We start from the raw sequence: 20,633 nt of genomic DNA, 5'->3' as shown, positions 1-20,633 counted from the left end.
CTGTCTACAATGTAATCACTCTTTTTTTAGACTAATTCAGTTTTTATTTTATTTTCAGTAACGGCACCTCCTTGGCGCTACATGCAAATGCTGACGACACAGATGTGAGCCGAGAGCTGCCGTCGGACATGTCCTTGGGCACGCCGGGTGGCGTGGAGGTGGGCACGTCCACCAGGGGCCCGCCGCCCAAGATGCACAAGAGCCTGCTCAACGGCTCCCTCGATGGATCTCTGCTGGCGCTGAACGTCCGACAGCGCGGTCGGAGCGCCAGTGGCGGTAGCAGAGGTGCCGAAGGGGGGGCGATGGGAGGAGGGATGGATCGGGAACGGGGCAGCGAAGAGTCGTCGTCTTCTGTGGTGGAGAATTTGACCCAGGATGACGAGGATTACGAACCGGACGAGGAGCAACAAAGGATGATGCAGCCGCATCCTGCAGGTCACTTGCCCTATCCATACATGAATTTTATGTCAGTTTCTGTTATTTTCTCGCTGCTTATGAGTAAATAGTGTCTACAGCATACATTCTGAGAGATTTATGCAAAAGTTATCACTACACACTCCTAGAATGTAAAAAAAGTAAATTTTCCAGATGTTGAGATACCAGTTGTATATATGTTGAACTTCTTTCATGCCTTATGTAGCCAGCTGTGCTAATCGGAGGTGTAACTGTGATACACCTTCCTCATGCTTGACCTCTATTATGATGTCTCCCATGTCGACCTGTAGGCATTGTGCTCACACGCTTTGGGTATTATACCATTCCTCCCATGGACGAGCTGGCAAGGCTTACAGACGAAAACGGAGACTGCATTGTAAATAATTTCACCATTGGCCGGCAAGGTTGGTGAAACGTCTACACGCACCATCCTGAAAACGAATTTCCGTACTAAAAATGTTTCTATTACATTCGGCCCTCCCTGTATCCCACTATATCCACCTTGCTGTATCCGTTGTGTCTGCAGGTTATGGTTCCATCTGCTTTTCTGGGGAAATAAACCTGAAGCTGCTGAACCTTGACGCGATCGTGCACATCCGCCGGAAGGAGGTGATCGTGTACCCTGATGACAACAACAAGCCTCCCTGTGATGAAGGCCTCAACAGGTCAGACAGGATTTCTTGTTGAGGTGTCTTTTCAGAATTTTAAAAATGTACTTCATATATTCAATGTGTACATTGTCGCATTGGGAATTTTTTTAAAGGATGAGCTCCTCTGCTTTTTAGTGTTTTAAATTGTATGAACTATATGTTTAGTATTGCTGTGCAGTTGAACTCATTCTGTATCGTATTTGTTCATTAAGGTTCTACATTTGCATGTTTGACCTAGTGTTTTAAATCTGTATAATATAAGCTGTAGGAAACTAGATAATCTTGAACCCTATTCATTTAAGAGCTCCATTCTGATAGATTCAATCATCATCTGTTGCTCTTGCCATCTCCCAACCACCTTTCAACACAATCCCCTAACACTGGTGGAGCCAGTGGGGGTCGGTGGGGTGGCACGTGCCCCCCCCAATGATCCGATCGAAATCCCTAATTTCGATTGGATCATTGGGGTTTATTAGTAATAAATCGGCATTTTGCGACTCCCACTGCCACTGTGTAGCATATTATTATGTGCCAGGGACTCTATGCGATGCGAGGACAATAGTCTTGAGTCCATAATTGGCAAAAAGTAACGGAAAAGCAGTTTTAAGTGACTCTCAGAATTGTGCGCAATTGCGTATACAGTACACGACTTCTCTGAAGGCATTCACCTTCAGCGAGCGCGATGCCGAACACACGGTTCGAATTCGACCCTCGATCGACGGCTGCGCCATCGCCGCACACGCGTCGAATAAAAATCAAGGGACAAGTCCTTACTAACAATTCCTTTCATTTTTAATTGCTGGAGGGGTTGCTCCCCCTACCTGAAAATCCTGGCACTGCCATTGCCCCCTAACATCTGGTATTCCAAGGCACGCTCAATCCTAGTTAACATTTGAAGTCTGCTGAGATTGTATGCATTCATGGTAATTTGGTCGAAGGCTAAATATACGTTTTCCCTGTTATGCTGCGGTTTCAACAAAAGGCTTAGTTTGGCTCTGGTACTGAATTTCACTACAGAAAAAAGTGGACGTTGATTTTGTTGACAAAGCCAGTCTCAGACAGGAGAAAATGTAAGTTCTTAAGTCTGGACTTAAACTATAAAACTAAACTATTTTATTAAAACCAGCTAAGGCCCACTGAGATATATAGCTGTTTTTCGGAAGCAACATGGCCACAAATCATATCCCAACAAAAAGTGGCTTGTGTGGACATTTATAGCAGCTAAATACTCAACACACGAGAATAGTCTTGTGACTGCAGGAATTCATACTCGTTGGGTCTTTCGGTAAAGTCACATAGATAGAAAAATACTATATATTTTTAAAAAAAGTTAGTATTTGTATTTTTTTATTTTTCTATCCACGTGACTTTACCGAAAGACCCAAAAACTACATGAGAGAATAGGTTTTCCCCTCTTTTCTGGCAACAAAACAGGTGTTAAGATGTTAAAACACCAAACTGAAATCTTTTGCAAAGAATCTTGTCTGTATCAACCACATACTTGTGGTCAGAATGCAAACAACAAACATACTCTGATAGTATATGCATATACTATCAGAGAGATGCATATACTATCAGTCTTTTTTGTTTGCATTCTGACCACAACTATATGTGGTTAATGCAGACATGATTCCTTGTAAAGGGTTTCATTTTGGTGTTTTAACATATAAATGTGGGGGGAAAAACTGGAGGACCCAGAGAAAAAATACTTGTGACCATGGGGAGAGCCATACAAACTCCAAATATACAGCCTTCAATATTGGGATCGAACCCATGACCTGTATACCAGGCGAGGTAGTTAACATCTTGCCACCGTGGCGCCCCAACTTGAGTGAACAGCCGTTCGACAGCACAAATGGAATCGTACACATCGCACTGTGTGTGGCCGTGATTTGACGCATGGCAGGAGAGCGGAAGTGACCCTGGACGGTGTGTGGCCATTGGACAAGACCACGGGCCGGCATATCACGAGCCCTGAGCGACTGATGCGCATGGCCTATGAGGAGCGCCTAGAGAGGGCCTCCACGCGGCAGGGAGCGCTGTTCCGCGAGTACCGGCCCGAGACCGGTTCTTGGGTCTTTGATGTAAGCGATTCCCTTTTGTCGTGTCTTTGCTACGGTTAAAGGAAAATACAATAGAGTTGGAGAAATTGGGTATATCTCTTGAGGTGTGTTTTGGATTGTCCGATTTTATAATCGGTTTGAAACAAAAATATATATACGAACGCGTAGGAGTGCGCCTGTGCTATCACTGCAGTGACATTGTATTGGATAGACCAGGGAATATTGCATATTGGTGTCCTGAATAAGCTTCATAAGACCAATTTGTATTCGTTATGTATTTAATTGTTCCTATGAAATATTAAAATATACGACCACTAAAACTTGCAAAAAATATTTGTAAGCTGATCATTATACTTCATTGATCTTTGTTTTAAGTGTACTGCATTTGCATTATTTTTGTCTTTAATATGGACCGTCGTCGCTTTAGTTTTTTATGGATTTTTTTTTTCCATTTGTGGATACATTTTACTTTTTTAAATGTTCATTGGCAAATGCTTTGGCATAATTATTTTTGGCATTGTCGCAGGCAATTTACCATCAAGTTTACAGCCGATATATAGCAGATGCCTATTTCTTATGTAATTTACCAGGCTTCTACAGTAGAGCCTTGTTGACCAATATGCTCTTCATACCCCTATTTAACATACATCGCAATGTTCATATGCTGAGTACAATTGAGGAGTGCCTTGGGAAAACAGTACATGAGCCTTAAAATGTTATGCCCAGAAAGTAGAGTTTTGTTGATATAATCTGCATGAAGTTTGTGGCCATTTCTGGGGAAATCGTACAAGTGACACCTTGAAATTAGATTGTCGTGTGTTTCATTGAAACTGGCATGGGTTCCCAAAATTGTATCTTATCAAGTACTCTCCCATCAATTGGTATTTTGTGCGTTTCCCCAAATGCCCAGGTAAAGCATTTCTCCAAGTATGGCATCCAAGACGACGAAGAAGACGAGGACGAAGTGGTGGACCCTTTAACGGGCAAAGTCCTGCCGGCTCTGCCCCCTGGCCATGTGGTGGAGGGGAAGAAGTTGAAGACGGGGCTCGCTCCTCCGGCAATGCAGCAGTCCCAGAAGCTCGTCTCGCAGGGAAAGCTTGGCCCCACGGAGGTAAAAACCTATGCTTGCCACGAGGGGGGGCTGGACGATTCGTTAATTAAGTCAGGTTGAGGAACAAACATTTTAATCAACTAATGTTTTGGAACTGTATTATTCGGTCCTTTTTATTTTTCACTTTTTAAGTCAAATTATGAAAATCACTTTGTTGAGCTAACATTTGTGGCCAGGTCGCTTCTGAAAAGGAAGCTAATAGCTCGGTGGGCTTTGCCTGGTAAAATAATTTTTGTTTTGGTGTTTATTTTGTGATTTGCTGACCTTTCCTGTGCTTACCAATTCCTCAACCACATCAATTCCATACACCCCGCCATCAAATTCACCATGGAGGTGGAAAAGGATGGCAAGCTACCATTCATTCTTGGATGTTCTAATTGAAAAGAGACCAGATGGCTCGGGAAAGCAACCCATACTGATGCCTACCTAAAACCTGACTCCCACCACCATCCATCCCAGAAGAATTTCTTCATCAAAACTCTACACCATAGAGCTCGATGTATCTCCGACCATCATCACCTAGCTAGTGAACTGAAACACGTGCACCAAACTCTCAAGACGATTGTATATTCGGACTACACAATCCGTAAAGCTATCGCCCCAACCGTTGGGAAGGATCCATCTTGAGGACCCAATCAAAACCATCACCTTGCCATACATAGCAGGGGTTGCCAAAAAGATTTCCAAAATCATGAGCAAAAACAAGATCCAGGTTCGATTTAACAATGTGCATAAAGTTTGATCTGATCCCATCCGTGAAGGATAAGATCCCTGACATGCAATACCCTAGCGTCTATAAACTAAGCTGTGTCTGTGGCAGTAGTTACTTTGGGGAAACTTATCGACATGTCTCGGACCGTGTTCATGAGCATAAGGCAGATTTAAAATACGGGAGGACCAACACTTCAGCGTGGCTGATCATTGTTGTAGTGGGTTCACTTGTGAGACACACTAATTCAGGAGGCAACACGTTTAGTCTACGACCACAACGGGGTAACTACATAACTAGTAACCACCATGGGGTAACTATATAAACGGGTCAGGTCAGTTGGCGCACTACCTGACCCACGATGCCGAAGACGGAGCATGGCAGGTTCCATTCCAGCAGACAGCCCCGATGTGGCCCGGGACCTCTTTTTTTTATGCCCCCCCAGCGTGGCCTGGCTCCACCCTTGGCCAACACCCCCTTCTGGAACTCACTCGAAGGTTCTGGGCCCTACACCACGTGTCCCTTTTTGTCACCTTTGGCCCACATCCTTACCCTGTCCTGTCACGTGCCCTTGCTAGCCAACCAGGCAGCTACGTCCTCAGATGCCCCCTCTCTGCAAGCCACGAAAACCATGCTCCCCTGGGGACCCTTTCCATGACATAGCGTACCCTGCAGGCAGAGGGCTACTCCACTCCCAGTTCCCCTCTCTATCAGTAACTGGCGCTAGGTGCCGTAGGGACCCATTATATGTCACTACAATTGTTTTAATTCGGTTGGCTCACACGAAATAGATTTCCCTAAGATGAAGGTACTTTGCAAGCCCATTGGCTATCAACAAAGATTCGTCCATGAAGCCATACATATATACAGACACAATTTCAACAGCGAGGATGGGTACAAACTCGGCAATCATTGGAAGGACTCCATCAACCAGTTAAAGTCATAACTGGCTGTGCTGTTTCCATCTTGCCACCTTCCGATGTTCAGTTCCTGCGGTGTCGCCCCCTGCATTGGGCGTACTACAAGTTGTTAATTTCTCCATGGCTCGTGCATCTTCCCAGCTCCCCCTCTTGATTCTCCGATTTCACATTAACATAACCATCTCTGCTTGTGCTGGCCCCATGGCACTTGTGCCCCTCCCACTTCGTTCTGATACCAGGACGCTTGGTCTACGCACATTTGAAACCTTTAAAACAGCTTTCGTTTAGTGGCTTCCCCCCCTTTTTTCCACCTGATGACGGTCGCTTGTGTTGCGATCGAAACGTTGTAGTTTATTATTATTTTAACCGATCTACGTGACTTTACCGAAAGACCCAAAGAATATGAATTCCTGCAGTCACGAAAGCTTTAAGTCAAAATTTGCAATCCTATCGTGTTTAATTGTTTGGACATCTCTGGAAAAAGAGCTTTAGGGCTCATCGGATTCATCCCAGTATGAATAAATATTCTGATTCTGATTGGCAGCTGGGAGGCAAGGAGCTTGGCGGGCTCGGTGGGGAGCAGGACAGCGAGATGGCCGACATCTCTCTGGAGCCGGTGCCACGTGGCTTCTACGCGGAAGACGACGACGACACGTGCGAGCTACAGGGACACGTGGGCGGCTACGTCAAGGAGCTGGAGAACGGAGCGGAGCCCGTAGCTGCCTCCCACCACCTCGCCTCTTACCTGGGGATGAGCACGCACCGCCTGCAGGTACTTGGCCTAGCAACACTTGGGTTACACATCCTTTTCATTTCATTGCATAGTTTGATGTAAATCGGATTTCTATTTTATATACTTTGTCATGTCTTATTCTTTGTGTTGATTACTTGTTGATATAACAGGCATTTGTTTTTTACTGGAGCTGTATTTTAATATTTTATGGGTTTTTATATATTGTATTATATTATATGCATTGTTTATTAGTCAAAATGATATTCAACTATTGACTATTCTTTTTTTGCTGCTATTTTGGCATTTAAACAACACAGATTTGTCACAATTCATGTCCCTGACTAATAAATGTCGACAGGTACATGTAGGTTTTTTTCACCACCATGGAAGGAACCCGTCGGATATATCCATGTTGTGTGTCTGTGGTTCTGCCAGGTGATGAAGGCATCGTTTCTGGCAGAGGAGGAGGAGGCAGAGGTGGAGGTATCGCCACAGCGGTTTGGTGCCGTCTCTCATTTTCCATCCTTCTCAGTGATGCAAAATGCTCCCTGCGCTGCCAAGCTTGCTGACATGAGGGCACTCCGCAGCCGGCTCTCGGGTAATATCGTTTTTTCAAGAAATTGGTTCAAAATTGTAAATTCCTTGCAGTACAAATAAAAATAAACATGAGAGTAATTCTGGCCCTCTGTCTTGCAATTGATACCCTGGTTCTTAATAATGGATTTGTTTCTTCTCACATTTTCTTTCCTTCTCTCTTGCAGGAGCACTGCTGCAAAGTAAGTTCGGACTTGGCTCCACTATTGGGATGGATGCCACTGTAGTTTCACCGCATAAGGATCTTGGACAAGACCACCTCGCCACCAAGCCTCGGATGTCCACAATTCGTGAACCGTCACACCACATGAGCTTATCCAGGTGACTCACTTGAAGGATGCTCATTGAGATAATCTTCCTGACGTTTTCATCTCAACATTGAATAAGAGTAGACCCATTTGAACGGGGCGTGAGAAGGCCTTCTAACATTGGATTGACAAACTTATCCAAATTAACTCAACTAAGATCTGTTCATCAGCCTAAGGGCCCTATAGTGGCCATCGGGTTATCTAGTCCCTAACCCTATGAGCTCAAAGTACAATATAATTGAGTGTACATTTTGTTGGTTGTTTTTTTCTTGACACTGGTTGCGTCATTTCGCATTAAGACTACCATTGTATTTTTTTTAAACCAAATCTCCACCAGGCCCTACTCTCTACTCTCCCCTCCCGTGGGTCTACCTGTTGATGGCAAGGCAGGAGGGCCTGGACGAGCAGCGGCCGCCCCTCAGCGGGTCTGTGGCCTCATACCGGCCCAGAACTCGGTGGCCCATGGTCGCCACTACCTGGCCGATGCGGCCCTTTATGCAGGCCGCTCATTTCGTGTTGGCTGGGGCCCCTGCGGGAGTCTTTGCCACGTTGGCGACCTTATCGGATGCACAAATAGTGAGGAGCAATCGACCGATAGACACGAGGAGGTGGGGCTGAAGGCCTTCACACCAACACTGGTCAAGCGGTAAGCACACACAGCCTGAATCACGTAAAAAAATATATATTAAATGTTTCACTTTCGTCATTTATCGAAAAGCTTTATCGACAATCTACCACGTGCCACATTTACAGCGCTTTATATTTTTCTATGATATTTGTTAAAAATAATTATAACCCCGCCCCCACTCACTTTTCTGAATACATTTTTCCACATCCCAAATTATTTCCCACTCAGAATTGCGCCATCGCCGTTCAAGGTGCACGTGGAGTGCGTGAGCGTCTGCTCATGGGCCGGCTCCGAGGGCCGCTGCCGCATCCAGGAGAAGCTGGAGATTGCCCTAGAGGAGAGCGAGCGTGTGAACGAGCACGCACAATCCGACGCGATGGAACTCGGGGCGGCCGCTGGCCCAGACGACAGGGAGCTCTGCTGCCCCCTGTTCCGCCCACGGCCAGGCGTTTCCTCGGTGCACCGCTACGCTCACTGGGTTGAGGATGTGCTCGCTCAGGAGGCGGCAGCCAGCACCTCCGAAGCTGGTCAGTGACTTGGATGTGTTCACACAGGAACTGAAACACAAGTATAAGATTGCTAACTCGACTTGTAGCGGTTACCAGCAATTTCACAAGCCGTGATTCGTTAAGCAGTCAATTCTCCTTGCGTCTAATTTTTACTGTTGGTGTTCTCATGTTTTAGCACTTTCAAAATTAAGTTGAAAGTGTTGATATGGTAGCTCTGTTCATCTGTGTAAAGAGGCAGCATAATTCTCAGAGGAGTTGAAATAACGAATTTTTTTGTAAAGTTCTGTTGCTCTTTAATATTTACCCTATGGCAAACCAGCCTAATGATAAAATGATTGCCTGGACCCTCCAAAGCAAACTGCTGTCCAAGCCCCGATGTTCAGTTGCCGGATATAAATGTACCGTTTCTTGCGTGCCTGGCATGAGAGGGGCCATTATTATCACGAATGAAATACTTCTAATGGCATATACCTTGGAAAGCATTTAAAATTTGATGCCTATATTCTGTATTGATTTTACTGCCTCTCTTCGAAAAGTTAGCATAAACATAAAATTAGCATAACATGCATCTACTTCGTAAAAACACTTATGCTCGTGAATTGTGTGCATAAATTGCTTTTCCACATCTTACATCCCTGTTAATACACAAATGACACCACTTGCCAAGTTTACGCCTAACATTGCCATATAACAGAAAAATGTCAATCGACACATCGGTAATGAATACGACACAAACAATCATCGCTACTACGTTCTTTTTCCAAACGTTTTCCCGCAGAAACTTTGAAGCAGTGGTATCTGGTGTGGACGCTGTGCGAGGCCCTCTGGGGCCAACTGCATGGCCGCGACAGAGTGGGAGACGATAACGATGACGTAGACGTCAGGGATGAGGAGGAGGCTGCCATGGAGGGTGTCGGGGAAGGTGGCGGGAGGGCGTATGCCCAGCAGGCAGAGCGACGGGAGGCCCTGTCGCGCTGGCTGGAGCGTGCCGCCCTGGAGAAAGTTGAAGGCGAGGTGGCGCTCGGCGGTAACGGCAAATTGTCAACCTATGCCGTATTCAGCTGCCTGAGCGGAAGGCAGATCGCGCGTGCTTGTCGGCTGGCACAGGATGCAGGTAAATGGTGGGAGTGGCTCTCCCTGTATTGGTGTCTCCCTGTAGATTTATAAAATTGCCCTTCTCTGGAAATTAATTTGGGTAAATGGCAGTTGGAGTGGTCGACACTGCGCTATGAACCCTGGGGACGGAGTTTGATCCCTAGCCCCTGGTATCTCAACGTGTCATGGGGAAGTTTTCATCCAGTCGTGGATTGACTTGTGTAAAAATAATGTATGGATCGCAAACTTACGAATAATGTATAACAGCAGGTTTAATTGGATCAAAGGGAAAATTAATGAGCATATAACATCTTGCGGTTGGGTTTTTTTTTTTGGTCAAACTATTCGATCGCCTCGTTGCTCAACACGCTCATGGTACAGCTTTCTGGGATTCCAACCGAATGTGCAGAGTTTATGTACCGTGAATTAATTTGCATACAAATATTTTTAAAAATTGTTATCGACGAAAAGGCAAACTATGGGGGCTGGGCAGAAGGGAGTTGGGAAACACTGCTCCAGCCTGTTCTGCAACTGACACTTGAGGCATTTTAGGAAATGTCCCATTACCATAACAAATGGCAATGGCTGCAAGTACTGTCATGTAATGCATATGAAGCAATTGTTTCAGATTCGTATATAGTATAGTTTTGTCGCAGTTCTAAAGTTAATGGCAAATTTTGAACGTCTGCATTATTGTATTCGTGAGTATAAAAAATGTATACATTTGTGTGCGGTCACAGGAGACCATCGACTCGCACTACTCATCAGCCAAGCCGTCGGGAGCAAACCAACTCGTCAGCTGCTGGCCTTGAACCTCTCTGAGTGGGGCAAGTTGCAGGTCGACCATTACATCAATAGCGATCGCATAGCAGTCTACACCCTACTCTCTGGCAAGCCGGTAAGTCATCTTACATGCGTCATCTATGTCATACTTTCCTTAAACAAAATGACCCCAGTTCATACTCTTTGGTTCTTTCGGTAAAGTCATGTAGGTATAAAATATATCACGATGTTTCGGGCGCAACACAAGCGCCCGTCATCAGGTGCTTTCCCACCTGATGACGGACGCTTGTGTGTTGTGCCCGAAACGTCGTGATTTATTTTCTTTTACACCTACGTGACTTTGCCGAAAGAACCAAAGAGTGGATTCCTGCAGTCACGGAAGCTTCAAATCAAGATTACCCCAGTTCATTTAATATATTCCTCCATGATCCACTTCACTACACTTAGTCATTTTGCATTTAATTGTAAAATAATGTATAACACTTTGAGTGTTTTAACTACTCTGACATTGCCGAAAGTGGTAGGGTGAGAAGAATAACGTTTGGCGAATTTCTGCCTTTTAAACCGCGTGCACCTTAAGTTTATTCCTAAAGAGACGTGGCATTCGCTCGTAGCTATGACGTCTCTCCAGAGAACCGGTTCCTAAGCTCGATTGTATGCACGCAGGTGTGGGAGATGTCCGCGGGGGAGCCGGTGAACGTGTGCGAGTCACTTGACTGGAAGCGTTCGCTCGCCGTCCACCTCTGGTACATGCTGAGCCCCGTGATGTCGGTGGCTGATGCCCTAAAGGCCTACGAAAATGCATTCAAGGCAAGTGCTGTTTCCCTGTAGCACCTTGATTTGGGAGTCAGGAACAGATTGTGGGTGGGGGGTCGGTGATGGTGTTGCTCGATTTTTCTTTTCACAGGGCTCGGACGAGTGCGAGCGATACGCCTGCCGGCCGCTCCCTCCATACATGGAGGACAACAAGTTGTGCCCTGTGGAAGAGGAAGAGATGGATGAAGAAGAGAGGAAGCAGAGGCGGCCAGTGAGGGATGCCTGCTACCACCTGCTCAAACTCTACAGTGACAAGTGGGTGGACGCACTTTTTTTCCGCCACTGTAAAGCAGAAGGCACATTTTATGGTTATCGTATACCTGTAGTATTAATCAAGGCGGCTGCTGGTTTCCAACCGTTAACCTCTGCAGCAAGTGTTGTACTGCTGTGCCTAGGCCTTGCCTATATGGTGTATAGCAAGCCCTTCCCTCGCGGGTTTAGATATTGATTTTGTGGTTTAGCGCCAGACGTATTGAGGTACAGTTCACTGATCACGTCCCCTGTGGCGTGCGACCATTCGCGGTTGACCATGAGATTCCTGTATGCATCGTAATGATGCATACAGGAATCTCATAATGATGCTGCCGTGGAAGAACACACTTGTCTCCCAAGCGGCCCAAGGTCACGTGTTCCTCAGCCTCCACTGAGACAGTGAGGTTCAGCCACTTGATTTTTCATTCGATACGTTTGTATGCATGTATATGTTGAACTTCTTTTGCACCGTACGTAGCCAACTACTAATCGGAAGTGCTAATACATTTGCCGTATTAAATATTAATAATTATTTATATTTAAAATACTTACTAGTTTTCCCATATGCCTTAGAGTTTGCGGATCGTGGATTTTTCCGATTTGCGGCAATTTTCAAGGACATAACCCCCTGCGGTTGCTTTTCATTTGTGGATATTTTCTGTTTGAAAAATAAATATATCTAGTTTATAAGTAAATATTGTTTAAAATTTTGAATTCTCGGAAGGAAATCATTATGGCCCATTTTATATTGGCATACATACAAAAACTTTAGCATTATAGCATTTGCACATCCTTTCAACCCTCTGGTCCAAAAAATTAGGACTGTTGTGGAAAATAAACAGTTGTCTTGTGGATGGCCGAAGCAATTGAAGAGGGCTATAAATAGGAAATGATCACTGCCCCAGATAAATTTTAGTTTAAAAGCATGTTTACACTGTTGTGAACCCATTTCGAAATGTATATTTTACAAGAAGAACCGAAGGTGCACAGTGCAAACAAGGGAGACCCAAAATTATGTCCGTTGTGAGCATCTCCCAAAGATGCTATGACATATTTTTACTGCTGTACACCCTTCCTGAGCTCATGGTTCAAATTCCCTCTCTCCCGTCGATCACTTCTTGCAGACACTACGATTTGGACCAACTGTGCGATGCCAGCTCCGTCACCGCTGACCCCTTGGATTACCGGCTGTCCTGGCACCTGTGGCTTGCCGTTCAAGCGCTCGGCTACCAGCATCTGCCCGCTCGTAGCGCTGGAGCACTGCACGCCGCTTACGCTGCCCAGCTTGAGTCAGCCGGCCTCTGGGAGTGGGCGGTCTTTGTGCTAATGAACATCCCCGATGCAAGGTGAGGACATCTCATGACATCGATGCATTTTTCAATGACTGGTGAAAATGGCCTGAAATGTTTCCCCCCCCCCCCATCCTTGTATCTTGGAAGATAAACAGGATGGAGGGACAGGGTTAAGCCTGAATGAGACACCTGGGATTAACTTGTGTTGTCGGCTTCGGTTGTGAGGTGGCCAGCAGATGACATATCAGTATTTTAACATTTCAATAATTATTGAATCTGCGTGAGATTTTATTGCTATTCCATAATGCATGTTGTTACGGTTTACCCAAGGTACTTGTGTCTTCCCACCTTGAAAAGCACTAATTAAAAATAGAATTCCAATAAAAGAATGCATTAAATAATGTTCAGACTTATTGAGGCTATTGGGTGCAACATCGTCATGGTCTATTACAAAAATGGACATGCTTATTACGTTGGATCTAATTCTTTACTGCTTCAGGACCCACTAGTCGTTCATCAAGGTCATTCCTTCAGATGACAATCAAACTTCAAATTAAATCTTGAAAACATTTCCGAAAGTGCAGACCTATCTGTAAGAAACTTGTTTACAGTCTATGCTTGGTCAAATGGCTTGATAAAGTTAAATGCATTTGCCTAAGAACAATAAAATGACTGTTTCACAGTTGGTTAAGGTTAAACACCTAATATCTCTGAATAATACATTTTAGATTTGTCCTAACCACAATAAATTAGGCACTCGTGTCCTGCAGAGCCTCTACCATACATTCATTCTGGTAGTCATAATGATTAATAAAACTAGCCGAAAGTTATCCAGAAATCCTTTCTGCTGCATTTGTCATTTTAACCTGAAGCTACAATTCATGTTTGGTTCCCCGATTTGACATGAACCTTATGGCGGTACCCCGGGGTACCATAGTACCCCAGCTCTCGATGCACTGGTGTGTACGAGCGTTCTGGGTTTCAGCACAATCGTCCTCGCTGCGTTTTGACATCGCGGAGTAGCACGGATTTCGGATTGATTGGTATCGACCATTTTGTATTATTTGGTACCCCGGGGTAGCGCCATAAGGATCATATTTTCTCCCTGTTTAGCTCCCGAACGAAGGCAGTGCGGGAGATGCTGGGCAGGCATTGCAGTGAGGTGGAGATGACCGAGGAGGCATTTGAGTTTGTGACGGGGCGGCTGGGCGTGCCGGCTTCCTGGCTCCATGAGGCGCAGGCCCACCGAGCCCGCCAACTTGGAGACCACCGCGACGAGGCTCACCACCTGCTGCATGCTGGCCTCTACAACGCTTGCCACAGGGTCGTAATCCGCAACCTTGCCGCTGGTATGGGCTCCTTCCCCCCCACCTCCGATTAGCACGGTTGGCTACGTACGGTGCGAAGGAAGTTGGACGTACATATATACATCATATAAAACCGGCTGCCGTCTAGTTTTCTGTCTCAAAATACGCATTTTGTTAAACCCCTCTCCCGCCAGATGTAAAAGCATGGTTGCTGAGAACGACTGCGGTATTGTCATTAACTTTTAGAATCAAGTCGTAATCTGATGATTCTGTGGGAAATGCAGAATCTGTCATTTTTATCTAGACTGGAGGAATTTAATGAGCTATCAAGCTCTTTCACAGATGTCGAGTGGGACAAATTGAGTGATAGTCATATATGTTGGTCTGCTGGTGATCATTTTAGTTGGAAAAATAGCCTCGACAGACCACTGAAAAATCTTAATCATTACTGTTTGTAACCTTTCCCTGTCCATTGGGTTAAAGTGGACGAATTAAAAAAATACTGTACATACCAAATAACTTGTTTAAAATCTATTTTTTTCTGTATTTGACATAAGCTGTGTGAGTTGTGTATAATATTTAAAATGCATTTGTATACATATTGATTTGTAAGCTATAAAACGCTCTGAACAATTTCCAATGTCCTGTGCTTCCTTTGTATTGAGAAGATGCTATCATCAATGAAAACTATGGGTACCTCAAGACTTTCTTGGAGGAGATGGCAGCGCCAGAGATTAGCATTCACATCCCCGACTGGGAGGTCGCAGGGCGCGTCTTCCTTGACTACATCCGGGTCACGGAGACTCTGCTCAGGCTGCACAACGAGGTGAGTGTACACGCCTGTCAAGGCGCCTAAGCAAAATAGACACCTCAAACATGGCTACGTATGCAAGTTAAGAGCCAGCAGAGGCTTTAATAAAAAAAAAAGCTGCGATAGAATTGTAAAGGCGTTGTAGCATGCTATATTGCAGGGACTTGGAGCCTATACAGCAGTTTGTTTGAAAATTCACATATGATATTTAAGAGCCGGGAGAGGCTTTTAATAAAATTAACAGCGATTTGTAAAGGAGTTGCACCGTTATGTGTTTGTATTTGAGTTTATATCACATTTGATTTAACTTCTATCAAAGCAATTTAACTAAAATGTTCTTGGATTTTTCAGTTCAGCAAGTTACACTTCATTGCATTATCTTTTGCGGGTGCTTGAAGTGCGGTGAATGGTTATTATTTGATAGTTAATATTGACCTTGTTTCTTTACTGGATAGTCGGAAACGCCGGGTGCTGAGCTGGAGGCCCTTTATACAGAAGTGGCTTTGCTGTGTCCACGCATCGAAGATGTCCCTTGTTTTTCTGCACGAGACCGTCTCAGCCAAGCAGGTGTGCACTTCAATCACTGCTGGCTTCTCTTGGTTTATTAATAGATTTCGTTGAATTTAAATTGCAGCTCCATAATTTGGTATTTTCATTGCATCGTCAATTCATTCCTATGCCTGTCAATTTCACCGAAACCCTTGAAAACTGTTGAAGTGAGGCTGAATATCACTTGTGGTGATATCATATCTCCTTGCCCAACTCATTTGTATTTTGTTGCATTCTACATGTAGTCTCAGTGTAGCTGCTCAGTTTATGCATTGATAATATAATTTGTATATTTTTAAATTCAAGCCTAGATTTATGAGATGGTTTCAGCAATGTCCACTCATATATTTTTATCTCCAGAAATCTAGGTATAATGGTATTTGATGTTAATGTGGTCACGTGCAATTTTCTCCTGGTTCTCTGGTTTTTCCCTCCACATTTAGAAACCTTCATTTAGAGTATTTGGCTGCTATACATGTGCACATGAATAGACCACTTCGTTGCGCTATCATTTGAGGCCAGATCACTTATGAAAAAGAGCTGGTAAAATAAAAAAAATAGTTAATGTTTTTTATCTTGAATAAGTATTGATAGTATGTACATGATCCATTGAAAATGTTTTTCTAAATCCAACTTGCTCATGTAGTTGATGGCAGAATATATTTACTAACAATTGCATTGGATAAATAAAGACACGACTGGAGAAAGTAGAACCATCCTGCGATTTTCTGGCAGTCACAAACAACAAGTGGAAGTTAATTACAGAATTATTATTTGAACTTTGCAAAAGCAGAAAATTTGGCGAAAGATAAATATTGGCAAAATAAAAGTCATATCCTGCAATTCGCTAACCAAAAGAAATATAATTGGATTGACATCTGGAAAACACAACAAGGTGTAATATGTTGATGTAGGGATTATTTTTTTCCAGCACTGGGCTGATTATGGCCTCTGCCAACCTTTTAAGATAATATTTTGAACAATTAGGATTTACTTTTGTCTTTCTGAATGTGGTTGCACTGGACTGCAACGGTGGAGGAAGGTTCCTCTCCAAATCTTACGAATGACAACAATAATTTCCATGTTTCCCACTTCCCCATTCTGTTCTGGCAGAGATGGCAAAGCAAACGGCAAACATTCTGCGCGCGGTGATGAGTTTGCAGCAGGGCGGGGGGGAGGAGGGCAAGGATGACGTGCGTCCTGGAGGCCGCCTGGCCGGCCTTTCACTGCACCCGTACGCACAGCACATAGGGCAACTGCCGCTACCCGGCGACTACGCGCTGCAGGAGCTGAGGACACTCGTGTCTGCGTACCGCCTGGCCCTCACCACATGAAGATGGGGACCCAATGAGACATTAATTTCCCTGAGAAACCCCGGAAGCTGTTTTTCCCGCTTTATAAGTGACTTAACTTCGAGGAGTAAACTGTTGGCTTGACATTTTTAATAAGAAATCTGTACAGTCTTTAAGCTGTCATATTTTGATTACTTAACGCTAGTGTAAAAGATAATCTAATTTTTTTGAGCTGCATGAATTATTCACTTTAGAGGTCTAATTTGATCTTTTGCTGGGTAGGGGAATAAAACTAATGTTTTTCAATACTAGTTTGAATTTTCTGCACCTTGTAAGACCTAAAGCAAAAGTGAGATAACAAAGACCACGATTTTGGCGTGCAAACGCGAGAGTGCTCATGTTTGTGTGTTCCACTTTTTATTGTTGAAAGTGCAGTTGGTCTGTAGATTAAGAGCTAAGCTTTTTAGACCTTTGGTCAAATATAAATATGCCATCTCAACATTGCTAGTGTTCTGGTTTTGGGCACTAGATCTGCAAGTTTGGCTATCATCGCAATCCAAGGCCAGGTGCAGCACCTTGTCAGTGAGCACACATCAATATTTTTTTTGTTGGGCATCACAAACAAAGGTGCTGTAGCCGATTTTGAACAGGGTCACCAGACAATAAGCGATGTTGAGGCTTTATCAAGTTCATGTGTATTGGGTAGGATATGTTCATGCAGTTGCCAGTGGTCTTTTTGCTGGAAGTTTCTGTGCAGTTGGGGTTATTTACATTGGTCCACAACTTTCCCCCACCAACAAAGATGTAAACATGTCTTGGAGGCATGACGTACTGTCCTCACCCGGTGCGTCATTGGCGTGCAACGATATGACTTTTGATTGCCACGGTTATTTACATGTGTTCTTGTTTTAGGCACAATTGGATGCCGTTGGATTTGGTCTATTCACTGCCAAACATGGAATGGTGGTTGCACATTCCCGTCGTGATCAAAGCTGTAGAAATGTTGCCAGCAAAGGCTGAACCATTTAGTCTGATCTGGTTGCGCAATTAACCTGCCGGTACAGCATGTGCCTTGTGCTGGACATGCAAGCAGTGAGGCATTGAACGAGCTGTCGCCAAATTCGAGTAATTGAGCATTATACGATGCTTGTTCAACTCCATCAATATTTAATTATTGCATGTGAACATCATGCCCAATCGAGTGGATTTTGTGTAAATCGGCAATTTCTTAACAGTCTTAATCTTCAGCATCGCAACGTCAGTCATGCATTGGATCCATCTGAGGGAATTCATTCCCCTGTGCTGTGATTTATGGGCCATCCTAAGTGGCACAAGCAGAACTGTTTTTTTTATTATCAAGTGACGTTGATGGTAGAACAAGTCCATGCCTCCGTGACTTCTCAATTTTCCTCCCGAGACATGGTCCAAAAAAAGAGGCCTTGACGTTGTAACCTGAACTTTCCACAACTGCTGTGACCTGTTCTAGAGCAGTGCTAGAGATCTGCCTGGCATGCCTGGGTACACGTCTAACATGATGTGCGCCTTTCGTATATATACTCTTTGGAAACTTAATACCGATGTTTTCAAGATTTAACTGGTAGCATATATAGGCAACGTTTATATTTTACTTTTGGGTTTTTTTTTACGTTGACGTCGTTACGGGGCAGAAGCGTTTGACTCTTCTTCAGGCAGTGTGCTCAATTGTACATTTTAATCTATATTGTCGTGGCTGTTTTATAACGTGAGAGTGGAAATCACCAGCAAGTTTGAGTGCGAGGTTGTGATGTGTGGCAATGGTTTGGGTGAGTAAATTAAAGGCGACATTTTGCGTTGGCGTGAATGTGACCATTTTTAATTGGTGCGGCGTGATTGAAATTTTGTACAAAAACAAAAGAAACAAAAAAAAGGAAACAGTTGTTTTTGAACCTCGAACCAAAGTATTACATTTCAGTGAAATTGTACTGAAGAGGTTGAATTAATTTTGCATAATATCAAACTCTACTGCCCTGTACATCGTTTTGTGGTTATTGTTGTCCTCTGGATACTTGATATTTGTGTGTTTGATGACATTTTAATTTCAAAACATGTAATCTTCGTACTCCAGCATTCAGTCGAGTGATCTGGTATGGTGTAACTTCACCTTGGCCCGAAAAGGTGATTGATGTTGGCTGTTCCTTTTTTTACAGATTTCAGTTCAGTTGATGTTGGAAGGCCCGGATGCTTTGCTCAGTATGGTCATGTTTCGCTGTACGTGTGGAATGCAGAGATGCGCGTTTCGTTTTTTGTAGGGATGCGAAACTTGAGGTGTCCGGACTTACACTCGTCTGTTGAATGTGCGTGAGCGTGCGCGTATATTTAACGTGACTGCGAGAGCTTGGTCTAGCACGTGTGAAGTTTGGTATGCTGAATGTTTGGAGCTGCTATGTTACTGCTCTTTTGAATCAATAAAGTTTCTCAGCAAATCTGCCTCCATTGCCCATAAATAATGCAGTACATTGAGTCCCAACTAAATATTTTGCCAATCGTGTAAAGATTATTGTGCCAGTGTATTTGCTATGTGGTACCCGTTACAAACATAAGGTCAAAAGGTCAGTTTCTACTGATGCTTTTCAACAAATTTAAATTCCTACAAAAACAAATATGTTACCACTAATTAACTAGCCTTGTAATGGACAATGCACTGATAGCAAATGTAACAGACTAAAAGTTTGCAAAGAAACATGGAGAGCATGTTTGGAGTTCCACCCAGAGACGAAGACAAACATGGATTGGAGCACTTAATAGAGGCAGTTGACAATTGGGATTGAACAGGACATTGCTTCTATTGATGATGGCCGGTGTCCATGATTGACGAATTTGCAGCTAAAGGAGAGGACGACCACCGCAGATATCATGAGGGATGGCAACCGCTTGGGGGAGGCCTTCTGATCTACCATCCTTTTGTCAACCCATTTCTAAATGAGGCCCTCCGTGTCATGTTGGGCACTTCGGCCTAAAACCTCTAGTCGCCCATGCACCACCTGGGATAAACAATTGCTTGACTTCCAACATATAAGATTGGACATTCTGGCATATTCGTCCAAATACAATGAACTAACCAATCTAGCCTATGCATTGTAGGTTATCTGGGTACATGTCTATAGTTGACTAAAATGTACAGAATGTAGAGTGGTGTATCTTAAAACACTTTGGGATAATTAGTATTCACAGTGCAGTCGAAGGGAGGCGTTTGATTTCCTTCCAAACAAATGTGTAATTGAGCGTTGTGGAATGCCCCTCTGACATGGATTGCTTGGATACAACATAACATTGACAAAAAAACGCGCTGGAGACCTTTTAACAAACAAGCCTTCTTTACGTGTTCATAAAATAATGACATTTTAAATCTCGGGGTGGCGCAGTGGCACAGTGGTGGTTAGCGCACTCGTATTCCCGGCAAAGAGTTATCAGAGGCGGATGATATCGTAAACCGCTCCAGCGCATCGCCCTATCTCTCACTGACCAGAGCAGTGAAGTACGGTTATACAACTCCCACGCCCGACGCTGTGTGTGGGGAGGCCTTCATCCAGCAGTGGATGGACGGGACCGTATGCTATCCATAAACCTGAATGTCAAACAGTTAAATAATATAAAGTATATATCCAACCCCCACCAACTGTTGGTGAATCTAATGGTGATTGGTAAATAATACATTTATAATATAGCTTTCAAATTAATTGGGGGAAGTATAATATTGAAAATATGTAATTACAAAATAAGCGTAGAACAGCTGTGGC

At 44.0% G+C, this 20,633-nt stretch overlaps 1 protein-coding gene across 3 annotated transcripts in view; it reads left to right on the top strand.

Moving 5' to 3' along the window:
• NUP98 (nucleoporin 98 and 96 precursor) overlaps nucleotides 1-19,319 on the top strand; it is a 30,808-nt gene extending 11,489 nt beyond the window's left edge. For all 3 annotated transcript variants that reach the window (XM_076067822.1, XM_032956599.2, XM_076067821.1), the window contains 19 exons: nucleotides 59-435; nucleotides 726-839; nucleotides 962-1,100; nucleotides 2,992-3,169; nucleotides 4,059-4,259; nucleotides 6,433-6,660; nucleotides 7,057-7,219; nucleotides 7,383-7,536; nucleotides 7,861-8,169; nucleotides 8,380-8,678; nucleotides 9,439-9,774; nucleotides 10,496-10,653; nucleotides 11,205-11,348; nucleotides 11,446-11,609; nucleotides 12,731-12,952; nucleotides 14,012-14,247; nucleotides 14,874-15,031; nucleotides 15,472-15,583; nucleotides 16,679-19,319. In XM_076067822.1, the coding sequence (XP_075923937.1) occupies nucleotides 59-435; nucleotides 726-839; nucleotides 962-1,100; nucleotides 2,992-3,169; nucleotides 4,059-4,259; nucleotides 6,433-6,660; nucleotides 7,057-7,219; nucleotides 7,383-7,536; nucleotides 7,861-8,169; nucleotides 8,380-8,678; nucleotides 9,439-9,774; nucleotides 10,496-10,653; nucleotides 11,205-11,348; nucleotides 11,446-11,609; nucleotides 12,731-12,952; nucleotides 14,012-14,247; nucleotides 14,874-15,031; nucleotides 15,472-15,583; nucleotides 16,679-16,899 (3,913 nt within the window). In that variant the 3' untranslated portion in view covers nucleotides 16,900-19,319. The remainder of the gene's footprint in view (nucleotides 1-58; nucleotides 436-725; nucleotides 840-961; nucleotides 1,101-2,991; nucleotides 3,170-4,058; nucleotides 4,260-6,432; nucleotides 6,661-7,056; nucleotides 7,220-7,382; nucleotides 7,537-7,860; nucleotides 8,170-8,379; nucleotides 8,679-9,438; nucleotides 9,775-10,495; nucleotides 10,654-11,204; nucleotides 11,349-11,445; nucleotides 11,610-12,730; nucleotides 12,953-14,011; nucleotides 14,248-14,873; nucleotides 15,032-15,471; nucleotides 15,584-16,678) is intronic.
• Nucleotides 19,320-20,633: the final 1,314 nt, after the last annotated feature.

Source organism: Petromyzon marinus, chromosome 18 (genome assembly GCF_048934315.1).
Source record: "Petromyzon marinus isolate PM22_M1 ecotype Great Lakes invasive population chromosome 18, UKy_Petmar_22M1.pri1.0, whole genome shotgun sequence".
Classification (NCBI taxonomy): domain Eukaryota; kingdom Metazoa; phylum Chordata; class Hyperoartia; order Petromyzontiformes; family Petromyzontidae; genus Petromyzon; species Petromyzon marinus.
This window is presented reverse-complemented; position numbering and strand designations above follow the sequence as displayed.